The sequence below is a fragment of the Nuphar pumila genome, chromosome 7 (assembly GCF_984573655.1).
Source record: "Nuphar pumila chromosome 7, dmNupPumi1.hap1.1, whole genome shotgun sequence".
NCBI lineage: Eukaryota > Viridiplantae > Streptophyta > Magnoliopsida > Nymphaeales > Nymphaeaceae > Nuphar > Nuphar pumila.
In genome coordinates, this window is record NC_143255.1 from 49,748,156 (window position 1) to 49,774,884 (window position 26,729).

General features: G+C 38.6%; 1 protein-coding gene across 1 annotated transcript; it reads right to left on the reverse strand.

Annotated features, from left to right (window-relative positions):
- Positions 1–9,132: 9,132 nt before the first annotated feature.
- Positions 9,133–26,052, reverse strand: LOC149832219 (axial regulator YABBY 5-like). Its single transcript, XM_090013192.1, has 9 exons — positions 25,975–26,052; positions 25,411–25,454; positions 14,961–15,087; positions 12,678–12,810; positions 12,480–12,528; positions 11,739–11,819; positions 11,581–11,641; positions 10,386–10,446; positions 9,133–9,206 (listed from the first exon to the last, which is right to left on the reverse strand). The coding sequence occupies exons 1-9, from the start codon at positions 26,050–26,052 to the stop codon at positions 9,133–9,135; spliced, it is 708 nt and encodes a 235-aa protein (XP_089869318.1).
- Positions 26,053–26,729: the final 677 nt, after the last annotated feature.

Genomic DNA, 26,729 nt, shown 5'->3' on the forward strand with positions numbered 1-26,729 from the left:
TCAAAATCAATAAAGGGCAAGCATGTTCTTGATCACTATGTCCGACTCAGACTGGTTCTGACATATATATTACAACTGCGTGCAGTAAGAAACTATGTAATTTACATCTGCACTTTTGAACCTGGACCTCAGCCGAGTTTAAACAGTTCACAGCTTTATAATATTGAAGATTCAACCCATTTATGCAAAATCTTTCAGATACTCATCGACAAAAGCCTACTAGACAGTTCAGCTTTAGGGCACGTTTGGAAGAGAGAAAAACTCTCATAAGAAAATAAAGTTTTGCCTATGAGAAGTTTTCTAAAATAAAGTTTTTTCGCTGTTTGTGTAGCATGAGAAAAACAATGTAAGAAAATGAGAGAGAGGAGGAGGATGGTGGTAGTGAATGTGGTGGGTGGTGGTAAGATGGATGGTGATGGTGATGATGAGATGAATGGTGAGTAAAAATAATTTTTTTCTTGATAAGGAACATTCCTCCACCCCTCTTCCATGGAAGAATGTTTCCTATCAAAAGATATACTTTTTAGAAACTCTCTCAGTAAAAAAGTCTCTCATTTGGAAGGTTCGGAAAATCTGTATAGAACCGATTTTCCATCACTTTTCCTACATCTTTCTCACTTTCAAATGTGCCCTTAATTTCACAGAGGGATAGAGAGCGAGTGAGAGACATTAATTGTAGATGCCGGGTCTGCCATAGCTTACGTGTTAGTTTTGTATGGTTTTATATTTGTGCTTGTCATTTTTTATTTGCTTTAGCCCATTCTTTTATATTGCTTTTTATGTGTTCTCTTGTCGATTTTCAGGTGTTTTTCTTAATCACTTTACAACCGTATCCTAGTTCTCGTTTCATAATGCTTTTTTAACAGTAGCTTATGCTTCACACATCGCTTCTCGTACCCATTTTGTTGCTTTTGATCAACCGAATTGCAGGCTGAAAAATTAAACGGTTGGGATGCTTTCGTGCAACAGGGTTTTGGTTGAATATCTACGTACCGTTCATCTTTGATGATGGATTGATAAGAGGTTCCTTGGGCCAGATCTGATATTGCAGTGAATACCTAATCATTTCCTGACATCATGCACCATAATTGATGGATACCAATAACAATATTGTGATGAACCGCCCATCTTGAGATGGATGGGAACCGCCCATCTTGAGATGGATGCACGGGAAAAGGAAGCAAAACATAAGAGACCGGGGTCATATTATTCATAATCAATCATCAGTTACATTCCATCCCCACCGCTAGAGGTGGGCACTGGGCTCGAACTAGGCCAATATATTTGGCCTTGGCTCGGCCCGAATTAGGCCTTTGGCCCGGCGAGATCCTGCCCATTATTATATATATTATATACATTATATGTATTATATATGTAAACCCAAATGTTATTTCAAATTTTTTTCTTTCTAAAGATAAACACAACGGAAGACTTTACCATTAAAACCCCTTTTCTTTTAAAACGTAGCCTCCAAACTAGGATCCAAACAATTTGCACACTTATGCAAAATATAAACTTCGTTCATTTCACAATATATAATTTTATAAAGTACATCATATGTTCACAACAGAGTACCAAAAACCCAAAACAACTCTCAGAAGCAATCCTAAGTTTGCCGTCCAAAAGTCTGCCGAGCTCAGTGCTCATCGTCGTTCCGTTTCATTAAGACATATTCCTGAAAAACAATTCAAGTAGTGGGGCAAGGCAACAACACGTATCAGCGTGATCCAATACTCAACATAGATCACAAAACTAGCATAACAAGTATCTATGATCGGAAAGCCCAACTTGACCAAAACTCAAGTCGTAACATGAAAATGGTTGATCCTTTGCAAACAGAAGTCGACCTTCAAATCATATCATACATATCACAAAAGATGAGTCGATTTTTCTGCTAGAGTAATTGATTCTTAAAAGAGCAAGGAGGAGTCGACTTTGTATTCTTAAGAGTTGACTTTCAAAACCAGACAATATCTAAAATTAAAAGAGAAGTCGATTCTCTTAACCTAGGAGACGACTCTCAACTCAACAAAATCATCCATCATAAACAACTAAGAAGTCGACTCTGAAACATCTGAGAGTCGTTTCTCAAAGTATGACATAATATACAACAAGAGAGGAGTAGACTCTGAAACATCTGAGAGTCGTTTCTCAAAGTATGACATAATATACAACAAGAGAGGAGTCGACTCTGCATTTCTAAGAGTCGACTCTTAGTGCAGAATGTAACACCAAATTCAAATTTTAATTTCCAAATTCATTTCCAAGTTCAAAATTCGATTTCAAAATCAATTCAATATTTCAATTTCAAAGTTCAATTCAACTTTGAAATTTCATTCTGATTTCAAAATCTATTTTTAAATTCCAATTTACAATTCCATTTCAAAGTTCAAATCTCAATTCCAGCATCAATTCCAAATTCAACTATCATTTTCAATTTCCATTTCACTTCAAATTCCAAGTATCATACATATCACAGAAGATGAGTCGATTTTTCTACTGAAGTAATTGATTCTTAAAAGAGCAAGGAGGAGTCGACTTTCAAAACCAGACAATATCTAAAATTAAAAGAGGAGTCGATTCTCCTAACCTAGGAGATGACTCTCAACTCAACAAAATCATCCATCATAAACAACTAAGAAGTCGACTCTGATACATCTGAGAGTCATTTCTCAAAGTATGACATAATATACAACAAGAGAAGAGTTGACTCTGCATTTCTAAGAGTCGACTCTTAGTGCAGAATGTAACACCAATATAAGCCAAGAGGAGTTGACTCGTCCAACTCAGGGTTTGACTCTCAGGTGCACCGCACACCGAAGACACAGACTCATGCCATGTCTACCTACATGCATGACTATTTTATTAAATCTTTTTATTTAATTTTTGTTGCATTACATGCTAAACACCATACATTTATTATTTTAATCATGCTTATTCAAAGGAGCACCACTCCCTTGGCCACTTGAGCATCATTGAGCCATTCAATGAGTGTTTATTCTCATATGATTACCTTGATTCTTGCACTAGAGTCTGAAAATCCTTCGTCAAGGCATTCATTTTCATGAGACTTAGAGTTCATGATTTTATCTCTTTCACTATAGTCAATGTAGTGTATTACTAGGCATACCGCAACAACTTCACCTTCGCCTTAAGTGTCGAAGCCCAGTGTTCCCTAAGCCTCGTGATGGAGAACGGATCCCTTAGACCCAATTGACAATAATTCTTTTCACAAGGTAGGTATATGCTTGTTCATATCTCACAAGCTAGCTTAAGTCAAAAGAAGATCGTGCGAGCATAATAATAATAAAATGAAGTTTATTATTAATAATTAATTAATTATGCATCATAAATACCCTCTTGGTACCATGGGGCAATACCCAAACATGTTCTTATAACAAGATATCTCTAGGGTCATCATCCTAAGATTCTAACTGTATGTATACATACTCATTTCTTCTTATTGGTATTAAGATCTTTATAACATTCATAACTGAAATAATGGGACCTCACATTACAATACAACACACAATACATAATATGCATCTATGCATAAAATGAGTTTCTCTTGGACCACTTAAAGTCATATTAGTGCCTTATTACACAAAGATTGCTCTCATAGACCATAGCACATCCTACCGGGTTAGATCTCTTAGATCTCAAGCTCAACCACATCAATCCGCATACAAAATATCAAAAGAAACCCATTCACAAGCATTAAAGTCGACTCAAACCCAATTACGAGTCGACTCAGACACTGCAAAGGTCAACTCTTCAAACAACAAGAGTTGACTCATCATTGCAGGGGTCGACTCATCAATCAACATGAGCCGACTTACAAATGCAAGGGTCGGCTCATCAAACAACATGAGTCGACTCATAGATGCAAGGGTCAACTCATCAATTAACGACTTACAGATGCAAAGGTCGGCTCATCAAACAACATGAATCGACTCACATATGCAAGGGTCAACTCAACTCAATAAGAGTTGACTCTTCCCAGTAGGGGTCAACCCTGACAAAGTATAGGGGTTCACTCCAAAGCTTAAGGATCAACCCTCAAGGCCAACCAAACAAAACAGAGAGCAGGGGGTCAGCTCGAGAACTACAAGAGTCGACCTCTTACAATAATATATTTGGTTTTTACCTCCAAAACACTAAAAATTCAAGGATCTAAGCAATCAAATTGTCTGAAATTTCTTCTCCAACATTCTTAGGGTTGTTCTAAACTGATTTACATTTTTTCCTAGTTTTTCATGAATTCAACATCATAAATTACTTTATAACATAAAGAACATTTTAAAAATTGAAATATATCAAAGCATGAATCCATCTATCACATGTCATCTTCCAAACCAACTTAATTTTAAGCATGAGACAATCATAAGTATGCTGAAATCATATATCTAAACATGAATTCATCCGAAACATGCTATAAACTTGAAGATTGAAATAATCTAAACATGATTTAACATGCTAAGGTCTTAAACTACGTAAAAATTCATCTTTTTCTCAAAGTCATGATGAAAATCAATAAATCAAACACCGGTTTCTATTCCAATCATAAACTTTCCTACACATATGTTGTACACTAGCAAGCAATACGAAGAGTATAGGATCGTACCTCAAATCTACGCTTATTAATAACGAAAATCCATACTATGCCTCAAAAACCATCGAAATTAATGTGCCTCTAAGCAACACTAGGTTTCCACACCTGTCAAAAACTGCTCCACCACCGCAGGAGAGAAGAGTGAGAGAGCTCACAGTTGAGTGGTGAACAAGCGAATGAGAAACAAAAGGTGAGGGAGGAGAGGGGCGTGCGATTGAGGGAGATGAGAAGTGCGTAAGAGGGAGAATAATACACATAAAGGGGGGTTTGTGGCTAAACAAGATTAAATGACGGGGGCAAAGTTGTCTAAGTTAATGACAACTGTCTGTACCTAATGGCCAAAATAGCCCCTGCAGTTGGTTTAATACCCAACATATCCAACTTAAACCAAAATAGCCATTTTTAGCTAACATATTCACCAAACTATCGCTATTAAAAAAAACAGCTTTTCCAATAATACCAGGCATATCCTCATGCCAAAAATTCCCTAGACCTATCTCAAAATTTTTGGGCATGTCCCTTGCCCATAAAGACATGGTCTTTTCTAAGAAGTGACTAATATGTCCTCAAAACCAAACAGATCCGATCTGGACCCAAATCCAAATCATTTTACGATCAGATTTCAATGATGAATCTTTATTCAATAAATCTCCTTTATAAATGGTCCAAAAAATCAGGGTTTTACAATATATATATATATATATATATATATATATATATATATAATATAATAAGCTCGAGCAGGCCTGATTATGCCTATGAGCCTAACAGGCAGGCCGTGGGCCAGGATTTTACCAACAGGACGGTCCGAACCGGGCTTTTGGCCCGACCGGTCATTGATGGGCTGGGCCGGCCCGGCCCTATGCCCACACCTAACCTACCGCACGTCTCAGTTGGGAACTATGCGAGTGGGGCACATCTCTATCGAGAGGGATATGCGGTAGGGATTGAATATAACCACTAGATGATAAATTGGTTTATATGCAATATGATCTGATCAGAAAATGGGAATGAAACACATTGAAAGGTGCAACAATCTGGCACCTTCCATTATTTCTCAATTATGCAAAAACAATTTGTGTAGGTTGTTTGCTTTGTTTGAATTCAGGGGTTGGCAGAGCCCACATAGGGGCAGTTGCCTGCCCAATGCTCCCCTGTATCATATATGACACATGTGACATAATATGGGTTTACCCCTATTTAAAAATATTAGCTTTTTTCTAACTTCTTAAAATGACATGGCAATTCTTTTTTCAAATCATGACTACCGCTATGGATGTCAACGGGTTTGGGTCAGATATCCTACCAATCCGATTTTGTTTACTCGAGTTTGGTAAGTATTGTACATCCGAATTTATGAATGGGTTTGATTTGGTATTAAATTGTCGGATCCAGACTCGGGTTCGATTTCAAATGAGAATCCAAGTGGATGATTATTAGTTGGTTATATTAGGGGTGCCAATGGATTGGGTTTGACCGGTACAAAACCCTATAGGGTCAAGGTTTGGTGATAAATAATAAGGTCGATTACAATCAGGGTCGTACCCAAAGGGTCTGATTAATATATGGATCCAGATATGGTTTGCAAAATTTCATACTAGACCCAGGCCTGACCCGTACTCTGACTAACATCATCAAATTTTCAATGTAAAAAAGATGAAAAAAATATTATTTTACCGGGTATGGTATGGTCTTGTTCATGTAATCTTTATAGGATTCAGGTATGGTTTCTCTTATGGTGGGTCTGATTGAACCCGAGCCCAAACCCGGTACTAGTATCTCAAATCAGATTCATGTCTTCGTTGTATAAGAGATTTTGTAAAGGCGTTTTCCCTCAACGAATGTGTAATACACGACCGTTGGGCTTTTAATTTTTCATACAACAACAACAACAACAACTACGCCTTCATCCCAAAATAATTGGGGTAAGCGATATGAACCAAAAAAGAAAATCATTATGGGTCTTCCACATGAATCCTTCTCCTCCAATCATTTCTATCCAATGCCATGTCCTCGGTGAGGTTCAAAGCATTCATATCCTTTCCTATCACCTCCATCCATGTCTTCCTAGGCCTACCCCGACCTCTTTTAACTAATATATTTTCCCATTTCTTCATCCTTCTAACTGGAGCATCATTAGGCCTTCGCCGAATATGTCCAAACCACCGTAAACGATTCTCTCTCATCTTATTTTCAATGGGTGCAACACCTACCTTCTTACGTATCTCCTCGTTCTGAATCTTATCTTTTATTGTATTTCCACACATCCATCTCAGCATACGCATCTCAGCTACACTCATTTTTTGAATATGATGTCTCTTGGCAGCCCAACATTCCCTACCATATAGTAAAGCAGGCTTTTAATTTTTCATATGAAATCCTAATTTGGGTTGGATTTGGTTTCTATTATAGCAAGTGTAATCGGATTCGGTTTGATAGATTTCATATCCGAGATCAAATCCAAATCCAATTGAAAAAAATCTAATTAGTCAGGTGTGGTATAAGCAACATCCAAACTGAATCCGACCCGTTCACATCCCTAACTACCGCATATCCATTATCCTAGAGACGTGGTTAGGGTGAAAAGATCAGATGCAATATGATTGCACAAATATTTATGCATTAAGCACCTGATCACCTTCCAGCTTGCGATCAGGTGCTTAATGCACAAAATTTGTGCCATGTAAATTCATTTCATTCAGACTCCATGGTTATAGATGATCGAGCCCAATTACTTTAACAACACAAAGTACTCGGGCCACACAAAACACAAAAAATCACTAACGTGTGCATGATTTTTTGTGTAAAACATAAAACACAGAAAAGTCCCTATACGTGCAGTCACCCCGGATCTGCTCACATTATCTAATTAGTTACAAACATTTTTTTTCTTATGATAGGCAAGCTTGGGTTAGGCGTAGTGGGGGTGGGGCCTTGACTGCTAGACCGGCAGTAAGGTTCGATTTCTATAGGCGTCACCCCTCTGTGCAAGCCAACACGTAGCATAGGCCTGGGGGCAAGGGTCCTAGCTACTCTAGGAGTTTTATGTTGTCGGCACAACGACCGTAGGTATGGCAGGTTGAGCCAGCGCGACCAGGTCTTCGTGCCGGGTGCTGTTTATACAGGTTATAAATCTAAAACAAAAAAAACCTAGCGATACCAATTCATTGACATGAACAAACTAGAGACTAAAGAGTAGCTATTTACAGTTCAATTAATGAATGATAAGGCTCCAATCTGGAGAACAATCCTTCCAAAGAGGACACTGCCAATTTAGCAAGATGTCTGCCCATCGTGCTTCTCATCTGTGGGACAAAAACAATCGGAAAGCGACATGAGTTCCATGATTCATTGGATGAACCATTTACTACTCTGTCGTTTTTGTGATCCTTAGATAAACTAAATAATGCAGGCTATCAACGGGGGTTCCACTTGTGTGGCAGGAACAGTTAGTGTATCTCACCATGTGTTGGAACTTTTGCAAGTTTGAATTCCTATGATATAGTTGTTTAACTGCTAAGGGTCTGCCTAAACCCAGCTTTCTTTGTCCAAAAAAAAAAAAAAACTAAATAATGTAGGCCAATTATTTTAGTCACACATTGTGGAAATTTTTGAGGGTTTGAAGTCAAAGATTCTTTATCTGATCAATTGGAGGAGAACAGTTGGAAGTATATTTATCTTTATGACAAAGTTTCACACTGAAGCGAGTAATCGATCGGATTACAGACACCTAAGCCCTTACTGAGCACACCAGAACCTGGGATGAAGGGGTCAGCACCTTCTCTCCAGGCCTGCTACCACTTGGGCGACCCAAGAGTGTGTGTTAAGAAGCATATTTATGCCCTAGACAACCTTGTATTCAAAACCTGTCTAACTACACTTTCTAAACTTGTCTAACCATAACATTTTCCATCACTGTCTATATATAACCACTAGAATATGAGAACCAAAATAAGAGAACTGAAAATATGGGCATTTTCAGTACTTTTTTGGAAAATCCAACCCTGTGAATGTGCTTGGCATGATGAGTTTGCTAGGAATCAACCTTGGATATATAGTGTATTTTTATGAAAAAATGATTTTTGAATGCTTGAATATTTATGAAGAATATGAGTGATTGATTTTAAAGCCTTAAGAAAAATCTCATTTATGCATCAAAATTGGATGATTCAAGAGACAAGAATATATATATATATATATAGTGTATGGGTATTTTTGTCATTTTGCACATCGATGGAATGACAATTAAAATAAAAAGTAGACAACATCGTCCTTTGACTCTTTCAAAACAAAAACAAAAAACAAAATTAAAAAAAAAAGGAAGACAAAGGGCAGCCTTGCTGGCCAGCAAAACCCACCGTCATCTTGTCTACATCAAGTAACCAAAGAAGCCATGAACGTTGCCAATAACTCACCATCTGGAGAAGTCAAAGCTCAAATTCATCAGATCATGAATCTGACCGTCTTCCTCTTCATTGACCATTAACCTAAAGGTCATGTAATATTTGGTCATTTAGGTTTCATGCAAAGGGTGTTTTTGTCAAGAAAGATTGCCTGGATGCCTTCCTCTGTTGGAAATTTTGTTTTCCTTGACCTGAAATTCAACAAAGCAAAAGAATGATAAAAAAAAAAAAAGAAAGCCATTCAGTAAGACAATTAGCCAATGTATAACTTGTAATGTAGACCGTCAAGATGAAAAGTTGATGTTCAAGAATCAAGATCACTGGTGAGTAAGCAACTCATGCAAATAAATGATAACCGTCTGATTTTGACGATGGATGGCCATCCCATAGGCGTATGATGGCATTTGGGGCTTTTGTTCGCGGTCTCCTTTAGGGCTTGTTTGGACTCTGATAGCTGGGATGGGCGTTCATGCATTTGGTATTGTCGAGGTAAAACCTTGGTCAAACTACCTTGGTTGTCCTGTTCAGAATCTAGTAGCTGGAATGGGTGTTCATGCATTTGGGATGGGAAGTAAGGACCTATATCCTTTGTATTTAGAATGAATTTGGCCGCTGCCGCTTCATTAAATGCATAAACACACATGATTCCATCCCAGCTACCATATTCCAAACAGGGGTTTAAGATGCCAATTTGGTTTTGCTCATCCCCAAAGTCATCCCTATCTTTTTACCTTTCTTTGAGATTTCATTGATGCAAATTGTTTTAGATGTGATCAACATCATTCATTTAGCGAAGATCGGCATTTAAATCACTGAAATCTGACTTGCATGCAAGATTTTTTGATGATTCAAAAATCAACTGCTGACAACACAAAAATACGATCCAACGGTCGATTCTTATTAATTTTTTTTTTTGAAAGAAAGTGCATTGATAGATGCATAAAGTTCACAACAGGTGCATAGACCAGTGCCGTGAGATGTCACGACCACTATGTCAGGAATACAAAGGAAACCCAAACTGGCCAGAAATGTATATTCTTATTAAATTGATCACGTTGAATTCATCTATAAAGTCAGATTTATTCCAAACAACTTGCATTATAAAATTTAAGAGGGGTAGGAGGATGATGGATGACATAGAGGATGATTGATGGGAGTTTATGCATTTGAGAAAGCTTCGCCAGCTACCAGGTGGTAGCTGCCAAATCCATCCTTTAGTGTAAATACAAAGGTGAAAAGGCCTTATTTCCCATCCTAACTAACGGCTGAGATTCAAAACGGGAATCGACCAAGATTTTGCCTCGGGAACACCAAATGCATAAACGCCCATTCCAGTGCCTAGATTCCAAACAGGCCCTAAGATTCTTTACTTGCTACTTTTGAACAAACAAAATCATTTTTCGCCGCCCAAAATTGCATAGCATATGATGCCTGTTTTTAGGAAAAAGGGTAAGTTACATATAAGAACCTAATGTATAGTAAATTTTCATTTAGCTTCCTCATGTTTCAAATATTTACGGGAGGCTTACTTTTTCAGAAATTACTCAATTGGCCACTACCTGCTTAGGTATCCTCTGAAATGACTTATTTGTCCTTAAATATAGTTACAAAAATAAAGAGCTATGAAGTGACATTCAGTAATTTAAAGAAAAGACCAAAGTAACATTTAAAGATTTAAGTAGAGTTAGGTGATATAAAAGTGAGTCAGGATTGTCATATATATGAGCAACTTGTCACAAAGGTAGGGTTTATCTTAAATATTTGAAAACTGACGCAGTCAAACGTGAATTAATGATTTGTCAGGCTTCTATCTTAAATATTTGAAATTTGCATCAATTTTATCGTTCATTTTCAAATTTCAAGTTGAAAGTTTCATTGTTCACCCTCCAACTTAAGGAGGGGTGTTGGAATCTATAAGGATATAAAAGGTTTTATCTAAAATTTGGAAAAGATTTACAAATACAGATTTTGTGAGATTTTGATAAAACCTTGTATATCGTTATAGGTTCCAACATAAACACACCACGGTTTTTCCGGTTGTTTCAGCACCTAAACCAAGCACAGGTGAGGTCAGACCAAACTTTTCCACCTGATCTAATTAAGCCAGACTAGATAGGGGTGGACATCAGGCCAGCCCGGCCGAACCTGACTTGGGGCCCGATAAGCCCGATTCAAACTTAGGTCACCCTGAAGCCCGATTCAATTCTTGCCAGGTTCGTGCAAGGTCCAGGTCTTATCGAGCTGAGTTCCAGGTGGGTTAGGTTGGGTCCTCTCAACCTGACCAATGAACTGGCTGACCCAGGCTGGTCTCCATTGAGATTCCATTTTATCTACCCGAAAACTGGCACCTTTATACTAGCCAGTCGGGTCAGACCAGATGCTTATCAAGATTCAAGGTGCACCAGTAGCCAAACTTGGCCCATCTCGGGTGGGGTACCTGAACATGAGGAGTGTGTGTGCTAATACCAAATATTCAATGCAACTAGTATAGCAAGGAGCCAAATTGGAGGGGCATTTCTATTTGTAGTGTAAATTTGAACTTGGGCAATATTGGCATTGTCTCACCTCATGGTCAGCATGCTTATCCTTGGCCTTGGCCCCTGTTTCTGACTGCAGCTTTCGGCATCTGTTTTATGCTGAATTCGAGTAACTCATGCCAAGTTAAAAACAAGGCCAAAATTAGCAGTGATACATTGGATAGTCTAGAATGTCTTGAAATTTGCCTTACATTTTTTGCAGCTGTGCGAAATGCCTCCCTGTGGGTGATGTTGGGCTCACTGGACTTGAGCTTTTGGATCTCTTCCCTGTGAGTTCAGCCCATTTTGGTTATATGCATTTGCATGCATATGCGTGTGTGTGTGTGTGTGTATGTTTGCGCGCGCGTATGTGTTATGTTTTTATATCTGTATTTTGCATGTGCATGCAGTGTTATACATGTATAAAGCATGTGCACTTGCACGTGTGTGTGTTGATTAGCATGTATACACGTGTATGAGTTCTGCACATGCTGGAAACAGGTGCATTGAGAATGCCTGCATGCTGAACACCAGAGAGGTGCTCAACTGCTCGTGTATCTTGAGTGACCCCACCAAACGTTAAGCTTGAAATTGTGCAGCTTAGAACCAAGTGGGTCCGTACTTGAGGTAGGAACATGACCCCACAAAAATGATATTAAGTTGGACAACAGACACATATTAACATGCATATGTGACCATTTTTCTGAAAAGATTATTTTAAGACATTTCTTTTTCTATAAAAGATCAGGTATATTATATTTAAGCCATTTCTTTTTTCCATAAAAAAGATCAAGTATAGTATTAGAAACGAAGCTTTGTTGGTAGAGTTTTAGTGCCTTTAATTAGCACTGTAGGTACTTTTTAATTTTTAAGGATGAGAGAGAGAGAGAGAGAGAGAGTATTGGTCGAATATTTTCCTCAAGAGGCAATAAGCAATGAAACTGTTACTTTATGAAACGAGTGTAAGCAGATGGTGCTCTGCGTCTCTTCTCAGGAGCTGCATGATATCAGATAACACAGAAAATAATTAAGACCACTTATAAGGGAATACATGAACTACTTGGGATCCACGGATCTCTTAACTGATACCTTATGTGCCCCAGCCAATCACATGCAGCACTTTGAGTGGGGTCTACATTCGGTTACTGTGGGGCCATGCAATTGCTGTCATGTGATTTGTTGGTGGCACTGTCATGTGAACTTGAACTAAACTAATGTTTTCTTTTCTTCTTTGGCTTTTGCTTACGTTTATTGATCGTGCAATCAGCAGCGCAAGGATCTGCTATTAAGGTTAAAAGAGAGTGTTATAAAAATCTAAGTAAGAGTCGTGATAATGAGAATTTGGAGAAGTATATGATAGCAAAGAAGAAAGCTAAAAAAGTTGTTCGAAACGCGAGGGCTAAAGTATATAAGGAGGTTTATAACAAGTTGGATACCAAAGAAGGCGAGAAGGATATTTATAGGCTTGCAAAGATGAGAGATAGGAAATCGAAGGATTTGGGTATGGTTAGATGTATCAAAGATGAAACGCAAAGGGTTTTAGTCAAAGATGAGGAGATTAAGGAGAGATGGAAAGATTATTTTGATAAGCTATTTAATGATAGTCATGCTCAAGATCTTGGAGACTTCTTCATTCCTTTTCATGAGATAAATCATGACTTCATGCGCAAGATTCAAAAGAAAGAAATTGCAGAGGCTTTGAAGAAAATGAAATCAAGAAGGGCAGTTAGCCCAGATGGTATACCTATCGAGGCTTGGAAATGCTTGGGAGAGAAAGGTTTAGAATGGTTGACAAATCTTTTTAACTTGATTTGGCGAACAAATAAGATGTCTAATGAGTGGGGGAAGAGTACTTTGGTGCCTTTATATAAGAATAAGGGTGATATACAAGATTGCACAAACTATCGTGGTATAAAACTCATGAGTCATACTATGAAACTTTGGGAGAGGGTGATTGAGTCTAGGTTGAGGAAGGTTGTCATGATATCGGAGAATCAATTTGGTTTTATGCCTGGAAGATCAACTATGAAAGCTATACATCTTCTTAGACAACTTATTGAAAGATATAGAGAGATGAACAAAGATTTGCATATGGTTTTTATTGATTTAGAGAAGGCATACGATAGAGTACCTAGGGACGTTCTCTGGTGCACAATGATGAAGAAAGGTGTTTCTCTCAAGTACATTAGTATAATTAAAGATATGTATGAAGGAGTAGTAACCAATGTCCGCACTTGTGGAGGGGTGACAACCAATTTTCCGATAACGGTTGGGTTACATCAAGGATCTGCTTTAAGTCCTTTCCTATTTGTGATAGTGATGGATGAGCTTACGAGATCAATTCAAGAAAATGTACCGTGATGTATGTTGTTTGCTGATGATATTGTTTTGATTGATGAGTCTAGAGCTAGGGTTAATGCTAAGTTAGAATTATGGAGACAGACATTGGAAGCTAGAGGTTTTAAGTTGAGTAAGAGTAAGACTGAATATATGGAATGTCGGTTTAGTAAGCAACGAAGTAGTGATGGGAGTGTAGTGAAGCTTGGTGAGCAAGATATACCGGTGAATGATTATTTCAAATATTTGGGATCCATCATTCAAAAGTATGGAGAAATTGATGGAGATGTAAATCATAGGATAAAGGTTGGGTGGATGAAATGGAAAAGTGCAACTGGAGTGTTGTGCAATCGTAGAATGTCATTGCGGTTGAAGGGAAAGTTTTATAGGACGACTATTAGACCCGCTTTACTATATGGTACGGAATGTTGGGCTGCCAAGAGACATCATATTCAAAAAATGAGTGTAGCTGAGATGCGGATGCTTAGATGGATGTGTGGAAATACAATAAAAGATAAGATTTGGAACGAGGAGATACGTAAGAAGGTAGGTGTTGCACCCATTGAAAATAAGATGTGAGAGAATCGTTTACGGTGGTTTGGACATATTCGGCGAAGGCCTAATGATGCTCCAGTTAGAAGGTTGGAGAAATGAGAAAATATATTAGTTAAAAGAGGTCGGGGTAGGCCTAGGAAGACTTAGATGGAGATGATAGGAAAGGATATGAATGCTTTGAACCTCACCGATGACATGGCATTGGATAGAAATGATTGGAGGAAAAGGATTCATGTGGAAGACCCAAAATGAATTTCTTTTTTTGGTTCATATCGCTGACCCCAATTGTTTTGGGATGAAGGCGTAGTAGTTGTTGTTGTTGTTTGTAATCAGCAGCGCAATGAAGCTCGACTTCGGTCGAACTTTTTGGGTGTCCAACAATACACCCATCTCTCTCTCTCTCTCTATATATATATATATAACATGAAAGATGATGAATATAAGATAGAAACGTTACCCTAAAATTATACATAACAATAGTTAGATGAAGAAAAATGAACTTAAAAATAACTGAAGATTGTGAGGGCTTAAGCATACCTTGTTGCTGAGAGAAGCAAGAAGGTGAAGAGGAACAAAAGAAGCTTTCAGCATGTTTACGGAGAAAAGGTTGCTGCAATGACCACATCTTACAGGTACCACTCTCAGGAGGCTACTACATGGGACACTTTCATCATGTTATGAAAATAGGGATGACATAGGGGATGAGTGGGACCGATTTGGCTTCATTATGTAGTTTTACCATTTAAGCCACGAAGACACATTATCTGTTGTTTAACCTTTTAAGCTCTCTGTGATGCTCGGAAGCAGATCCAGTGTTCGGGGTTGCGTACGGAACCTTATGTTATAACCTGCTTCGCACTTAGGGGGAGCCACGTACGGCTGCACCCTGAAGGGACTCTTAAAAGGGAAAGGCCGAACACTCTTATGAGGGTTCCGCCCGAACACACAACAACGTCTGGTGACGTGCTTCATTAATTATCTAGTTTTACCATTTAAGCCATGAATAGATATTACGTATTATTTAATCTTACAAGCAAATAAACCTCTCTCTCTCTCTCTAAAAGTGTCAAGCATTAACTAATAGAGCAACAGTGTGAAGGGAAACACATTTCTTCATTGTGCCAGGTCAAGCAACAGAGACAGAGGGCAACAGGAGGAGATCAGGTCAGTTTTCCTTTTAGGAGAGAAAGGGAAGTTACTAGAAGCATCGGAGGGAAGAAATGAAATCCTTTCTTGGCTCATCTGCCCATTGTTTTGTCTTTCCTACAGTGGGTAGCTGAGAGTCGGAGACTTCAAGGGTCTTACCAATCGTAAGTTTGCCAATGTATGATTGGTTGTTGGGGTTTTTCCCCTTAGCCGAAAAAACAGTATATTTTTTATTTATTATATATTTTTTATGTCATAGTAATTAAAAACATGTGTCCTCATGCCCTACTTTTTCATAAAAATCATGCATTCGTGCCTCGAGTACATATCCTATCTGCATCTCTATTAAAATCCATGTGATATAGGTTATTTTTCTACTTTATGAGGCAACTAAGGACCGTAGAAATGGTCTCTTTGAAGACCCACCAATCTTAAGAAAAATAACAAGAGCCCTTCTATTTGTAGGGCTCTTTGGAAGTCCCTAGCCACTAGCCAAACACTTTCATCCCACTAATAGTAGCAAACTGGAATCTAGGGAGATACAACATTAAAATTGCCACAAAGTTACTCTGATTAAATAATGATAAACTTGGTTAAGTAATGTTTAGACTGTATCAACGCCTTGATTTATGAACCTAAGCATGTGGCTTCCTTAACTGGCCAAGGTTGCCGAACTGTTGCAATTGTGCAGCCATGCATGGTCGGTAGGTTATGGACCGAACTCCATTCAAAGCCAAGCACGGGGTGTGTCTCAAACAAAAGTATTCATGAAGAAAAATGATAATTAACAAAGAAAAATCCAATGGGTTAAGTCTTAATTCGATGCACATGTGCATAAAGTATCAATAAGTTCAATCTGGCCTAGTGCATTTTCAAGTAGATTGGACTATAAAGATGGGTTTAGCATTGCTTATTTAGTATCATTTGCAGTAAAAACAGATGCATATTTTGGAGCTAATAGAAAATGAAAGAAAATTTTGATTCTTTTTTATGCCAAGCCAAGAATCAGGTCACTTAATGGGCCCACCCCCCAATGAGGTAAACCCCGAGCTGGGTCACCGACACCCAAGCCCTTACAGAGTTCACCAGTTAATGGCACTTTTGGTTTAAAAGAATATCTGCTTTGACAACGTACAACTATCAAAGTTACATCTTTGAAACCCAAAAGCTTGATCAAGGGGAGTATCGACCTTCATGTACTCATCTCATGCGTATACTATAAAACATTAGCACAATCATGTTGGTGTCAGCCAACGCACAAACAAAAAACAACAAGAAAGTGGTGGAGAGCATACCTGATGCGGCCATCGGAGAACCAGATCGATGGCGGTGGCCCTGTTGGTTGGAATAGGATGAGCTTCGCTCCTCAGCTGGACTGCAGCCCTCCAATGAGCGCAGGCTCCTTCAACAGTCGGTGAGCAGGATCCCTCTTCCCTCTCTTTATGAAAAATGTTCGAAAAAAGGTAATTTCCTTAACCCTCTTTTGTGTTTTTCTCTATATGCTCGCTCATGGCAGAGACACTTATGGATACCCTTTTGTAGCTGTAGTAAGGAAAACGATTACGTAACCATTTCTTTTCTTGTTTTCCTTATGTTTATCGAAAAGAACACTATAAGGGGAAAGTTACCACATGTGGGTAACTGCCACTATGTGTGGCTTATCCCAACATTCTTCCACTTGTTCTGACGATAAACCAATAAACTTTATGAGAATGACTTGATGAATAGATTGGCCTTTACAAATCTATTCTACAGATCCTTAGTTAAATCTCTAATCATTATGAGATTAACAACAACCATAATGAGAATCAATAAACTGTATGTGATCACTTTATTCATGTGCATATGTCAAAAAGAGTTTAGCAAGCCCATCCTCAATACATGTTCGGAATATAATCCCTGTGCTAGCCCTTTAGTAAGAGGACCAACAATCATCTCTTTGGTATCAATATTGACAATACGCACTAGATGTTTCTCTATCTTTTCTTTAACAACAAAATATTTTAGCTTCATATGCTTGCATGACGTAGTACTTTTGTTGTTGTTCGAAAAGGACACTGCAACTTCATTATCATAGTAGACCTTCAGTGGCTTCTCGATGGAATTGATCACCTTTAACTGTGATATGAAGTTCTTCAACCATATGGCCTGCGAAGTAGTCTTGTACAATGCTATGAATTCTGCCTTCATGATGTGAGCAACAGTGGTCGTCTGCTTTTCACTTCTCTAAGAGATCGCCCCCCCAGCAAGTAAGAAGACATACCCAGTAGTAGACTTTCTACTATCAAGGCATCCTTCTAAGTCTGCATCTGAGTAGCCAACGACCTCGAGGTGATCAACTTTATGATATGTCAATATATAATCTTTTATCCCTTGCAAATACCGCAAGACTTTCTTAGCAACCTTTCAATGGGATATGCCTAGATTAGACTAGAATCTACCAAGTATCCCTACTACGAAAGAAATATCTGGATGTGAACAAGTCTGCACGTATTGCAAGCTGCCAACAATTGATGCATATGGATAAGCATTCATCTGTGCTTTGTCAACTTCGTTTTGTGGACAATCCTTTAGGCTCAGTTTGTCACCTTTTGATATGGGTGTTGAACCAGGAGAACAATTCTCCATCCCATATCGCTTTAACACCTTATTTATTTAGGATCTTTGAGAGAGGCCTAGAAAACGTTTTGCTCTGTCTCGACAGATATCAATGCCAAGAACATAAGCAACCTCACCCATATCTTTCATATCAAAATGTGATGCAAGAAACTGTTTTATCTTTGAAAGCAACTTTATATCATTGGTTGCAAGCAAAATGTCATCCACATACAACATCAATATAATGAACTTACTCTCACTTTTCTTAAGGTATAAACATTGATCAATAATGTTTTCTGTAAACCCGAAAGTTACAATGACTTGAGAAAATTTAATATACCACTGTTGGGAGGCCTGTTTAAGTCCATATATTGACTTGTTAAGCTTGCAAACCAAATGATCATCTTCAGATAAACCAAGAGGTTGTTCCATGTATACCTCTTCATTCAGATCTCCGTTGAGGAACGCTGTTTTCACATCCATCTGATATAGCTCTAAGTCATAATGAGCTACGATGGCCAAAATTATCCTCATTGACTCCTTAGTTGAGATTAGAGAAAATGTCTCACTATAGTCAATGCCCTTCCATCTGGGTGAACCCTTTAGCAACCAATCTTGCCTTATGTCTCTCTATGTTACCTTTGAAGTCATTTTTGGTCTTAAAGACCCATTTACATCATACGAATTTTACTCCTTTACGTAACTTGACAAGATTCCACACTTGATTCTTAACCATAGAGTCCAACTCTTCTTTCATGACTTTTATCCAGTATAAAGATTGTTTGCTTTCAACAGTTTTCATAAAAGTCAATGGGTCATCATCTATATCTATGAAATCATCAGGCTTCTGAAGGTATACCACATAATCAGGATGTATGGCAGATCTCTTAATTCTTGTGGATCTTCAAATAGGTCGTTCTTCAGGCTCAGATTGAACCTGATCATACTGTTCGCGCTCTTTTGCATTGTCCACAATAGGTTCACTTTGGATTTATACATCAACAACCGGGTGATCAACCACATAATCATTAGGAATAATAATATGGTATCTCTTAGTGTTTTTCTTAATTGGTAATAAAACTGGATCTTGTACTTCCTTAAAACCAAGGTTTTGAAGTGCACTTAATCCTACTAAACCATCTTTAAGGAATTTAGCCTTATCCATTTCAACAATCTGTGGTGAATGAGATGGGCAGTAAAACCTGTATCCTTTTGATCTCTCTGAATAACCAATGAATTATCTACTGGTTGTTCTTGGATCAAAGGCTTTAATGTGGGGGTTATACAACTTAGCCTCTGTAGAACATCCCCATATGTGCATATAAGACAATGATGAATTTTTACCTGTCTACAACTTGTAGAGAGTTTTAGGAACAAATTTCGTAGGAACCTTATTCAAAATATGCACAGCAGTCCTTAAGGCTTCACCCCACAACTTCATGAGAGGTGTTGAATAATTCAACATGGCTCTGACCATTTCTTTAAGCGTATGATTTCTTATTTTAGCTACACCATTCTGATAGGCACTACTAGGCATGATATACTGAGGCACAATGCCTTCCTTTTTTAGAAATCATGCTAATGGTCCTTTCTTTTGCCTCATCTTGGTAAACCTACCATAATATTTTCCACCTCTATTAGACGTGACTATCTTAATAACTTTATCGATTTGTCTTTCTACTTCTTTCTTAAATTCTTTAAACATCTGAAAATATCAGATTTTTCAAAAATCAAGTAGAGATACATATACCGTGAATAGTCATCAATAAAGGTGACAAAAAATTTCTCGCCTGTGTAACAGGAGGTAAACGGTCCACATATATCCGTATGGACTATCTCTAATATCTCACTACTGCGTTTGACACCATCTTTATATGTGTTTGTATGCTTAGCCTTTATGCAGTCAACACACAGGTCATTTTCAGTAAAATTTAGAGATTTTAAGATCTCTTCATTTACGAGTCTCTTTATTCTCTTTTCAAAGATATGACCCAACCTTCGATGTCAAAGCATGTAGGATTTATCATTAATCATGCTACGTTTATTCCCAACCAATACGTATTCAGAAATCAAAGACTCCTAGGTTTGGATCCTCACGTTCAATTTATACAAACCATCATAAACTGATGCAGAACTAATTTCAATAGAATTTTTGTATATGAATAACTTTGAATTTTCAAATTTAAAGCAATATCCAAATTTATCTAATCTTGAAATTAAAATTAAGTTTCTACAATATGATGAAACATAAAAGACATCATGATGATCCAAATCTATGCCTTTATCTAAAGTGATCCTGCAGGTCTCAACACCCTTCACATCTGAACACATCTTGTTTCTCTTATAGATGCTCTTCTCATGCATTGTTGGTTCCCTTCTATTCAGAAATAGCTATAGACAGTTAGAAATATGAACAGTAACAACAGAGTCAATCCACCAGCTATTTTCAAGAATTTATAATAAATTACATTCATGAGAATCAAATGACAAATTACCTTTATTTTCCAACCACTTCTTATACTTTATGAAATCAACTTTCCTGTGTCTCTTCTTCTTGCAAAAGAAGCACTTTATGAGAGCAGAGTTGGATTGCTTGTCTTGGGATGTCTTATCCTCTGATGGCTTCTTCCTAACATTTTTCTTGAATGCATTCTTCTTTGGTCCTATCTTGGAGCCATGAGAAGCCATATATGCACTTTGCACCTTCTCTCCTTTCAATCTCTCTTCCTCTTTAACACACTTGGACATAAGTTCATTGAATGTCCATTCATTATTATGTGTGTTGTAAGAGATTTTGAAAGGTCCATATTCTAAGGGTAAGGACGTCAAAATCAAATGCACTAGAAAAGAATCAGAAATGGTCAGTTTCATGTCATTCAGTGAGATGCTATGTTACTCATTTCCAAAATATGCTAGTGAATATTACCCCCTCCAGAATATTTCATAGTTATAAGCTTTGACATTAAGGTACTGGCTTTGGCCTTATTTGAACTCACAAATTGTGTCTCAATGGCACTAAAAAATTCTCTCATTGTCCTGCATTGTGGGATGACACTACGAATATTTTCAGCCACCTTAAATTGCAAAAGCAACATACTAAGCCTATTTGAGCGCTCTCACTTCTCAAAAACAATCTTTTGATCAGTCAGGACAGCAGGTTCATCTATCCTTAGGGTCAGATCTAAATCCATATACCCTAATGTAAATAGAACAGTTTCTTTCCAATCACTAAAGTTAGATTCATAAAGATAATGTATTGAACATGACCCATCTAAAATCACATAACTAGAAACTGCATGACAAAAAACATGTATAAAAAAAAAGCATATACGTGACAAGCTTGATGAAAAAAGCAATAAATAAAAGGCCCTGAATATGCTTATTTTCATACGAGTGCAGGGGGTCATCAGAGTTCTATTTTGGTAAGAGCTTTGACATGCGTAATCACTACGCCTACCGACCATAGTTGGTAAAACTGAGGCTCATGTGAAGCTAGACCATCAACACATGATATCTTTGGATACATATGTGCAATGTATCTCAACACATTTGCCTCATTTTACCTTACCTAAATTCCAAATATGATGAAACTACCCTTGGGTTGTTTATCATTTCATGAATCTAAGTACAATAGTAATATTGACTAAATTCATATGATAGTACAAAATTTTGATAATATACGTGTATTCAGTCACTTTAGTGACATGAATTCACTAAGTCATCCAGCTATCCTTGATGCCATTGTTATACATTTATACATGCATAATTATAAATAAAATGCATGAACAATAACAAAAGCCAAGCTTAAATGGGTAAAACCCTGAGTCCTCAAGCAGGAATTGATCTGAAAGCACTCTGAACTTGTCTGAAATAGCTTCGAACCGATTATCTAAGGGTCTGAATCAGTTCTGAACCTTATGAATCGGTGTTAAGTATGAATAAAACTTCATAAAAACCCTATAACTGTATGCCAAAATCCCTGTATTTTCTTATATTTATGAAAACAGGATCTTAGCATCTCAAAACCGGTGAGAAACTAGAAGGAACCGATCAAAAACGGCTCTGAACCGGTCCCGAAAAGAGGGCCAAATCAGTTCCTGATCTGGTTCAGGCCAAAGAGTGCCTGGACCCTTACTGGATTCGGGTCTAACCCGGTTACTGACAGGATCCAGGTCTGACCCGGTATTAGCCGGATCTGGGTTATACTAAACCGGATCCAGGTCAGACCCAGTATAAACCAGATCTGGGTCAGACCCAATATTAACCGGATCCAGGTTAGACCCGGCACTAACCAGATCTGGGTCACACCCGACATTAATCGGATCTGGGTCAGACCCGATATTAATCGGATTTGGGTCAGACCCGGTATTAATCAGATCTGGGTCAAACTTGGTATAAACCAGAATGGATCCATACCCGGACTCGATCTGGATCCTTCATTAAAAAAAAAAAAAATAGGAAACCCGAGGGCTTCTGTTTTCTGTAAAAATGAAAAAAAGAGGGTTTACCCTCTTGGCTTGCCAACGACTGATGTCGCCTGCCGACGACCGATGTCGCCTGCCGGTGACCTGTCTTCTGAAGATCCATGTCGCCTGCCCGGCGACCCGCCTACCGGCGTCCCATGTCGGAAAAAAATCCAGTGAGCCTGATCTACAAAGGAACCTCAGGTAAAGAAAGAGGGCTTTTCAAACCCCTTTCTGGCAATCAACGAAGAGGAGTCCGACGAAAACACCCCCCTACCCACGATGATGATGCATCTCAGTGTCGACAACATCATCTTCCGATGATGACCCTGACGGAAAACCCCCTTTCAACGAAAGGGTTCTGTTAGCGGTCAGTCAATCCAAATGGCATGGAGGTCCGACGATAGAGGCACTCCGGCGATGGATTTGTGCTGTCAGCGACATCGACGATCATAGCCCCTCAACGCCCAACGATCGAGGAAGGTAGCAAAGGGGTTTTTTTAAAACCCCTTTCCAGATGCTGGCGAAAGAAGCCGGCGGTGAACCCCTGCGACCCTGGCGACGACTAATCACCGTGCAGCCCGATGGCTACATGTAAATATCCCATAACATTTTTTTTACTCTATTGCCCCATGGCGGCAGTCGCCGTCTACTGGTGACACCATGTCGCCCCACAATGACCTGCAACGTCAATGTCGCCCCATGGCGATGTCGCTCTGTCAAAAAAGCTTTGTCGCCTCATGGCGACAGTCGCCAAAAAATGTCATCGAGCCCGCAGCGAATACGGGGTATGAGCCCATAACCCAATGTTGGTGTCAGCCAGCGCACAAACAGAAAACAACAGGAAAGCGATGGAGAGCATACCTGATGCAGCCATCGGAGAACCAGATCGATGACGGTGGCCCTGGTGGCTGGAATAGGGTGATCTTTGCTCCTCAGCCATACTGCAGCCCTCCAATGAGTGCAGGCTCCTTAAGCAGTCGGTTTGCAGAATCCTTCTTCCCTCTCTTTATGAAAAACACTCAGAAAAGGTAATTTCCTTAACCCTCTTCGGTGTTTTTCTTTGTATGCTCGCTTATGGCAGGGTCACTCATGGATACCCTTTTGTAGCTGTAGCAAGGAAAACGGTTACGTAACCGTTTTCTTTCTTGTTTTTTTTATGTTTATGGGAAGGGACACTATAAGGGGAAAGTTACCATATGTGGGTAACTGCCACTATGTGTGGCTTATCCCAATAAATCATTCTTAGTACTGAGAATCTTCATTCAATCTAGGCACTCTCGCTTTTTTTTTTTCGAAAACTAAAGAAACCACCCATGCAGAACGACTGGGGATGCCTTCTCTGAAACCTTAAACTGTTTCTTGGCCAACTACTCATAGATGTCAAATCTTCAGGTACCTCACTCGTGCCCATCGAGAACGTCTCCCCCCTACGAAGGATGCACACCCCAGGTATTGAATTCTCCTTTGACTTGGAGCGCCTAAGCCAATACACCTAGACAAGTGTGTGAAGCCCTCCTAAGGCTAATGCATGCACCTTTATTGTCAATTTCTTATATAATTGTAGAATGATGAGGCAACCACGGTGCCTGCACCAGATTTCATGCTAAAAAATTTACTCAGATGCCAGTTTTCAATCCCATTTGATGGCCATTATGAAAGTTTTTTTGTTCTACAATAACATTGGACTGATTTTTACTAGAATCTACAAGTCAATCCATGGATTCCGTGGGGATATAAGTGAAAAAGTCGGTGCTACACTGGGTAATAATAAAGGGAGAGATTGGGAAAACGCATAATCCAACTTGTCAGCAAATGCCCCCAAAGGGGTTTGGCATAATGGAATGGGGCCTAGGTGTCTGGGCAGGCGGTCTAGGATAAAATCCCATGGGCATCACCTATTTCACAAGCTGAAGTGTGGCGACTCCCTGGGGGGCAAGGGGTAAGCTCACGAAGTCTTACGCTGCTGGGACAGTGATCGTACATACCACAGGCAGAGTCAGAGAGGCTAGGTCTCTGATCCTAGGGCCGGTTTCTCCGTGTAAATAAAAAAAAAAAAATTGTCAGCATACTGCTCCAGGGGCATGTTTTTCAAGTATATGAGGATTGTTAAGCTATCATTTCCAATGACTAACTTACGCATGTAAATTCTTTAGCATATACTCATGAGCTTGTACCTTATTAAGGTGTTGTATTTCCAGGATCAGGCCATAGGTTCATGAATTTTCATTAAAATAATAATCTCAGATCTTTAAAAGATGGAATTTAAGATTCAGAATTTGAATATCTTGGATTCTATGTGGGGTCCACAACAAATCCGATCCCTTGGTTCTCAGATCTGAGGAATTTAAACACGCTCATAGTGGAAAAGAGTAGTCATGTAGTTAGCAGGATATAATCTATAAATCAAGCAACAAAGTTGGTGTCTTACCAGGAATAAAAAAACAATAAATAAAGAAAAATTTACAAAAACATTCCTAGCTTTTGGCCTATTTACAAACACATGCCTAACTTTTGAGATATTACAAATACATGCCAAACTTTTGAGAATTGCTTTGTTAATAGGCGCGCAAGATTTCAAAAATTAAGCATGCGCTTGTAAACAGGCTAAAAGTTAGGCGTGTTTTGTAATTTTTTCATAAATAAATAAAGCAGGTATTGGACTGCCATACACCATTATACATGTCACTAGAGCACTGAGTCTCGACATTGATTTTTTCATACAAATTGACAATTTTATTTGATCCCAGGAAAATAATTGTCTGACTACATGTTTATACCTGATTGCTCCTAATCTAGTAACTTTTGTCCTGAACTCTGTCCTCTTTAAATTTACAAAGAAAAACATTTGAATTAGATTCTTACTAGCAATCATCCTTTGCTTCCTCTTAGTACAAAAACTCAGATCTTTTATTTGTTTAATGATCAGATAAAAGATAGATGACAAAGAAATTGGTTCAAGGAAAAATTACACTATTACATGCACTCACTTTCATAGGGTGTGACCAAAATGGCTTTGGGCCATTTTCTCATTCCTGTGGTAAAAATTACATTGAAAGTTGATTTCAGGAACATCAATCTTGCATGAGAAAAGACTTTTAGAAGTCAGCTGTGCCATCTAAATTTACATAGCAAAAACCAAAATAAGCATATTTACATAAGTGAAGTCTATGTAAATCATCACCATTATCACACATGGTAATCAAAAAGTAACAAAGCATGACAAATGCATCAGAAGGGTCAACTCCCACCTTTTGTTTCAGCATCATCCTTGTGGAGACTTTTTGGCTGGGGATTCTTCAGCAATGCCTGCTCTGGTGGACTAGCTATCTTCTGGCACTCACCTTTGATGGTTGCATTACAGGAAGCATGTCCATGAGTACGATTCGAGGCACTGCGTGAGCTCCATCTTCTTGAGCCATGATGGTATATTAATCTATATGGTGCGTTATGGTCCTCTCCATACTATCCATTGTCTTCAGCAGTGAGTCCCTAGTATCATGCAACACATTGTTCTTTGCCTGGAGGATCACAATCTCATCTCTCTGTTTACAAACACAAACATAAATGAGAGATAACAAAAGAAAAATTTATTGAAGTATGATGCATTCTTATGTACTGATTCATAGGTCATACCAATTCCTTCATTGTTGCCCGACTCTCGACAAGTCTTTACTATTGGTGAGCTCCTCTCGACTCCTAGCAAGCTCTTCTCTAGTCTGAGTTAGATCTGCCTGAAGTCTCTGAATCTCTGCCTCCTATTAACATTTGCAGTCAATCTTAGCCAAATCTTTCCAAAGAAAAAGGCAAGGCACAACAACTAACTACAGAGAAATGAGATGCTTTCCAAAGGAAAGAGTGGTTTTGTACCAACTTATTGGACGCAGCCTGAGTTCTGAAAACCTCATCCCTTTTGCTAGCAAGCTCATTGTGGCTTCTAGCAAGCTGATCCCTGCTCTGAGCAAGTTCCTCATGGAGTCTTTCCACTTCTACCTCCTATCATGTCAAAAAGTTTTTCTGTCAGTTTTAACCCATCCTCATGCAAACAAAAAATGCATCAAGGGAAACCCAATCCTTTTCCCATGCAAGATTTTTCAAG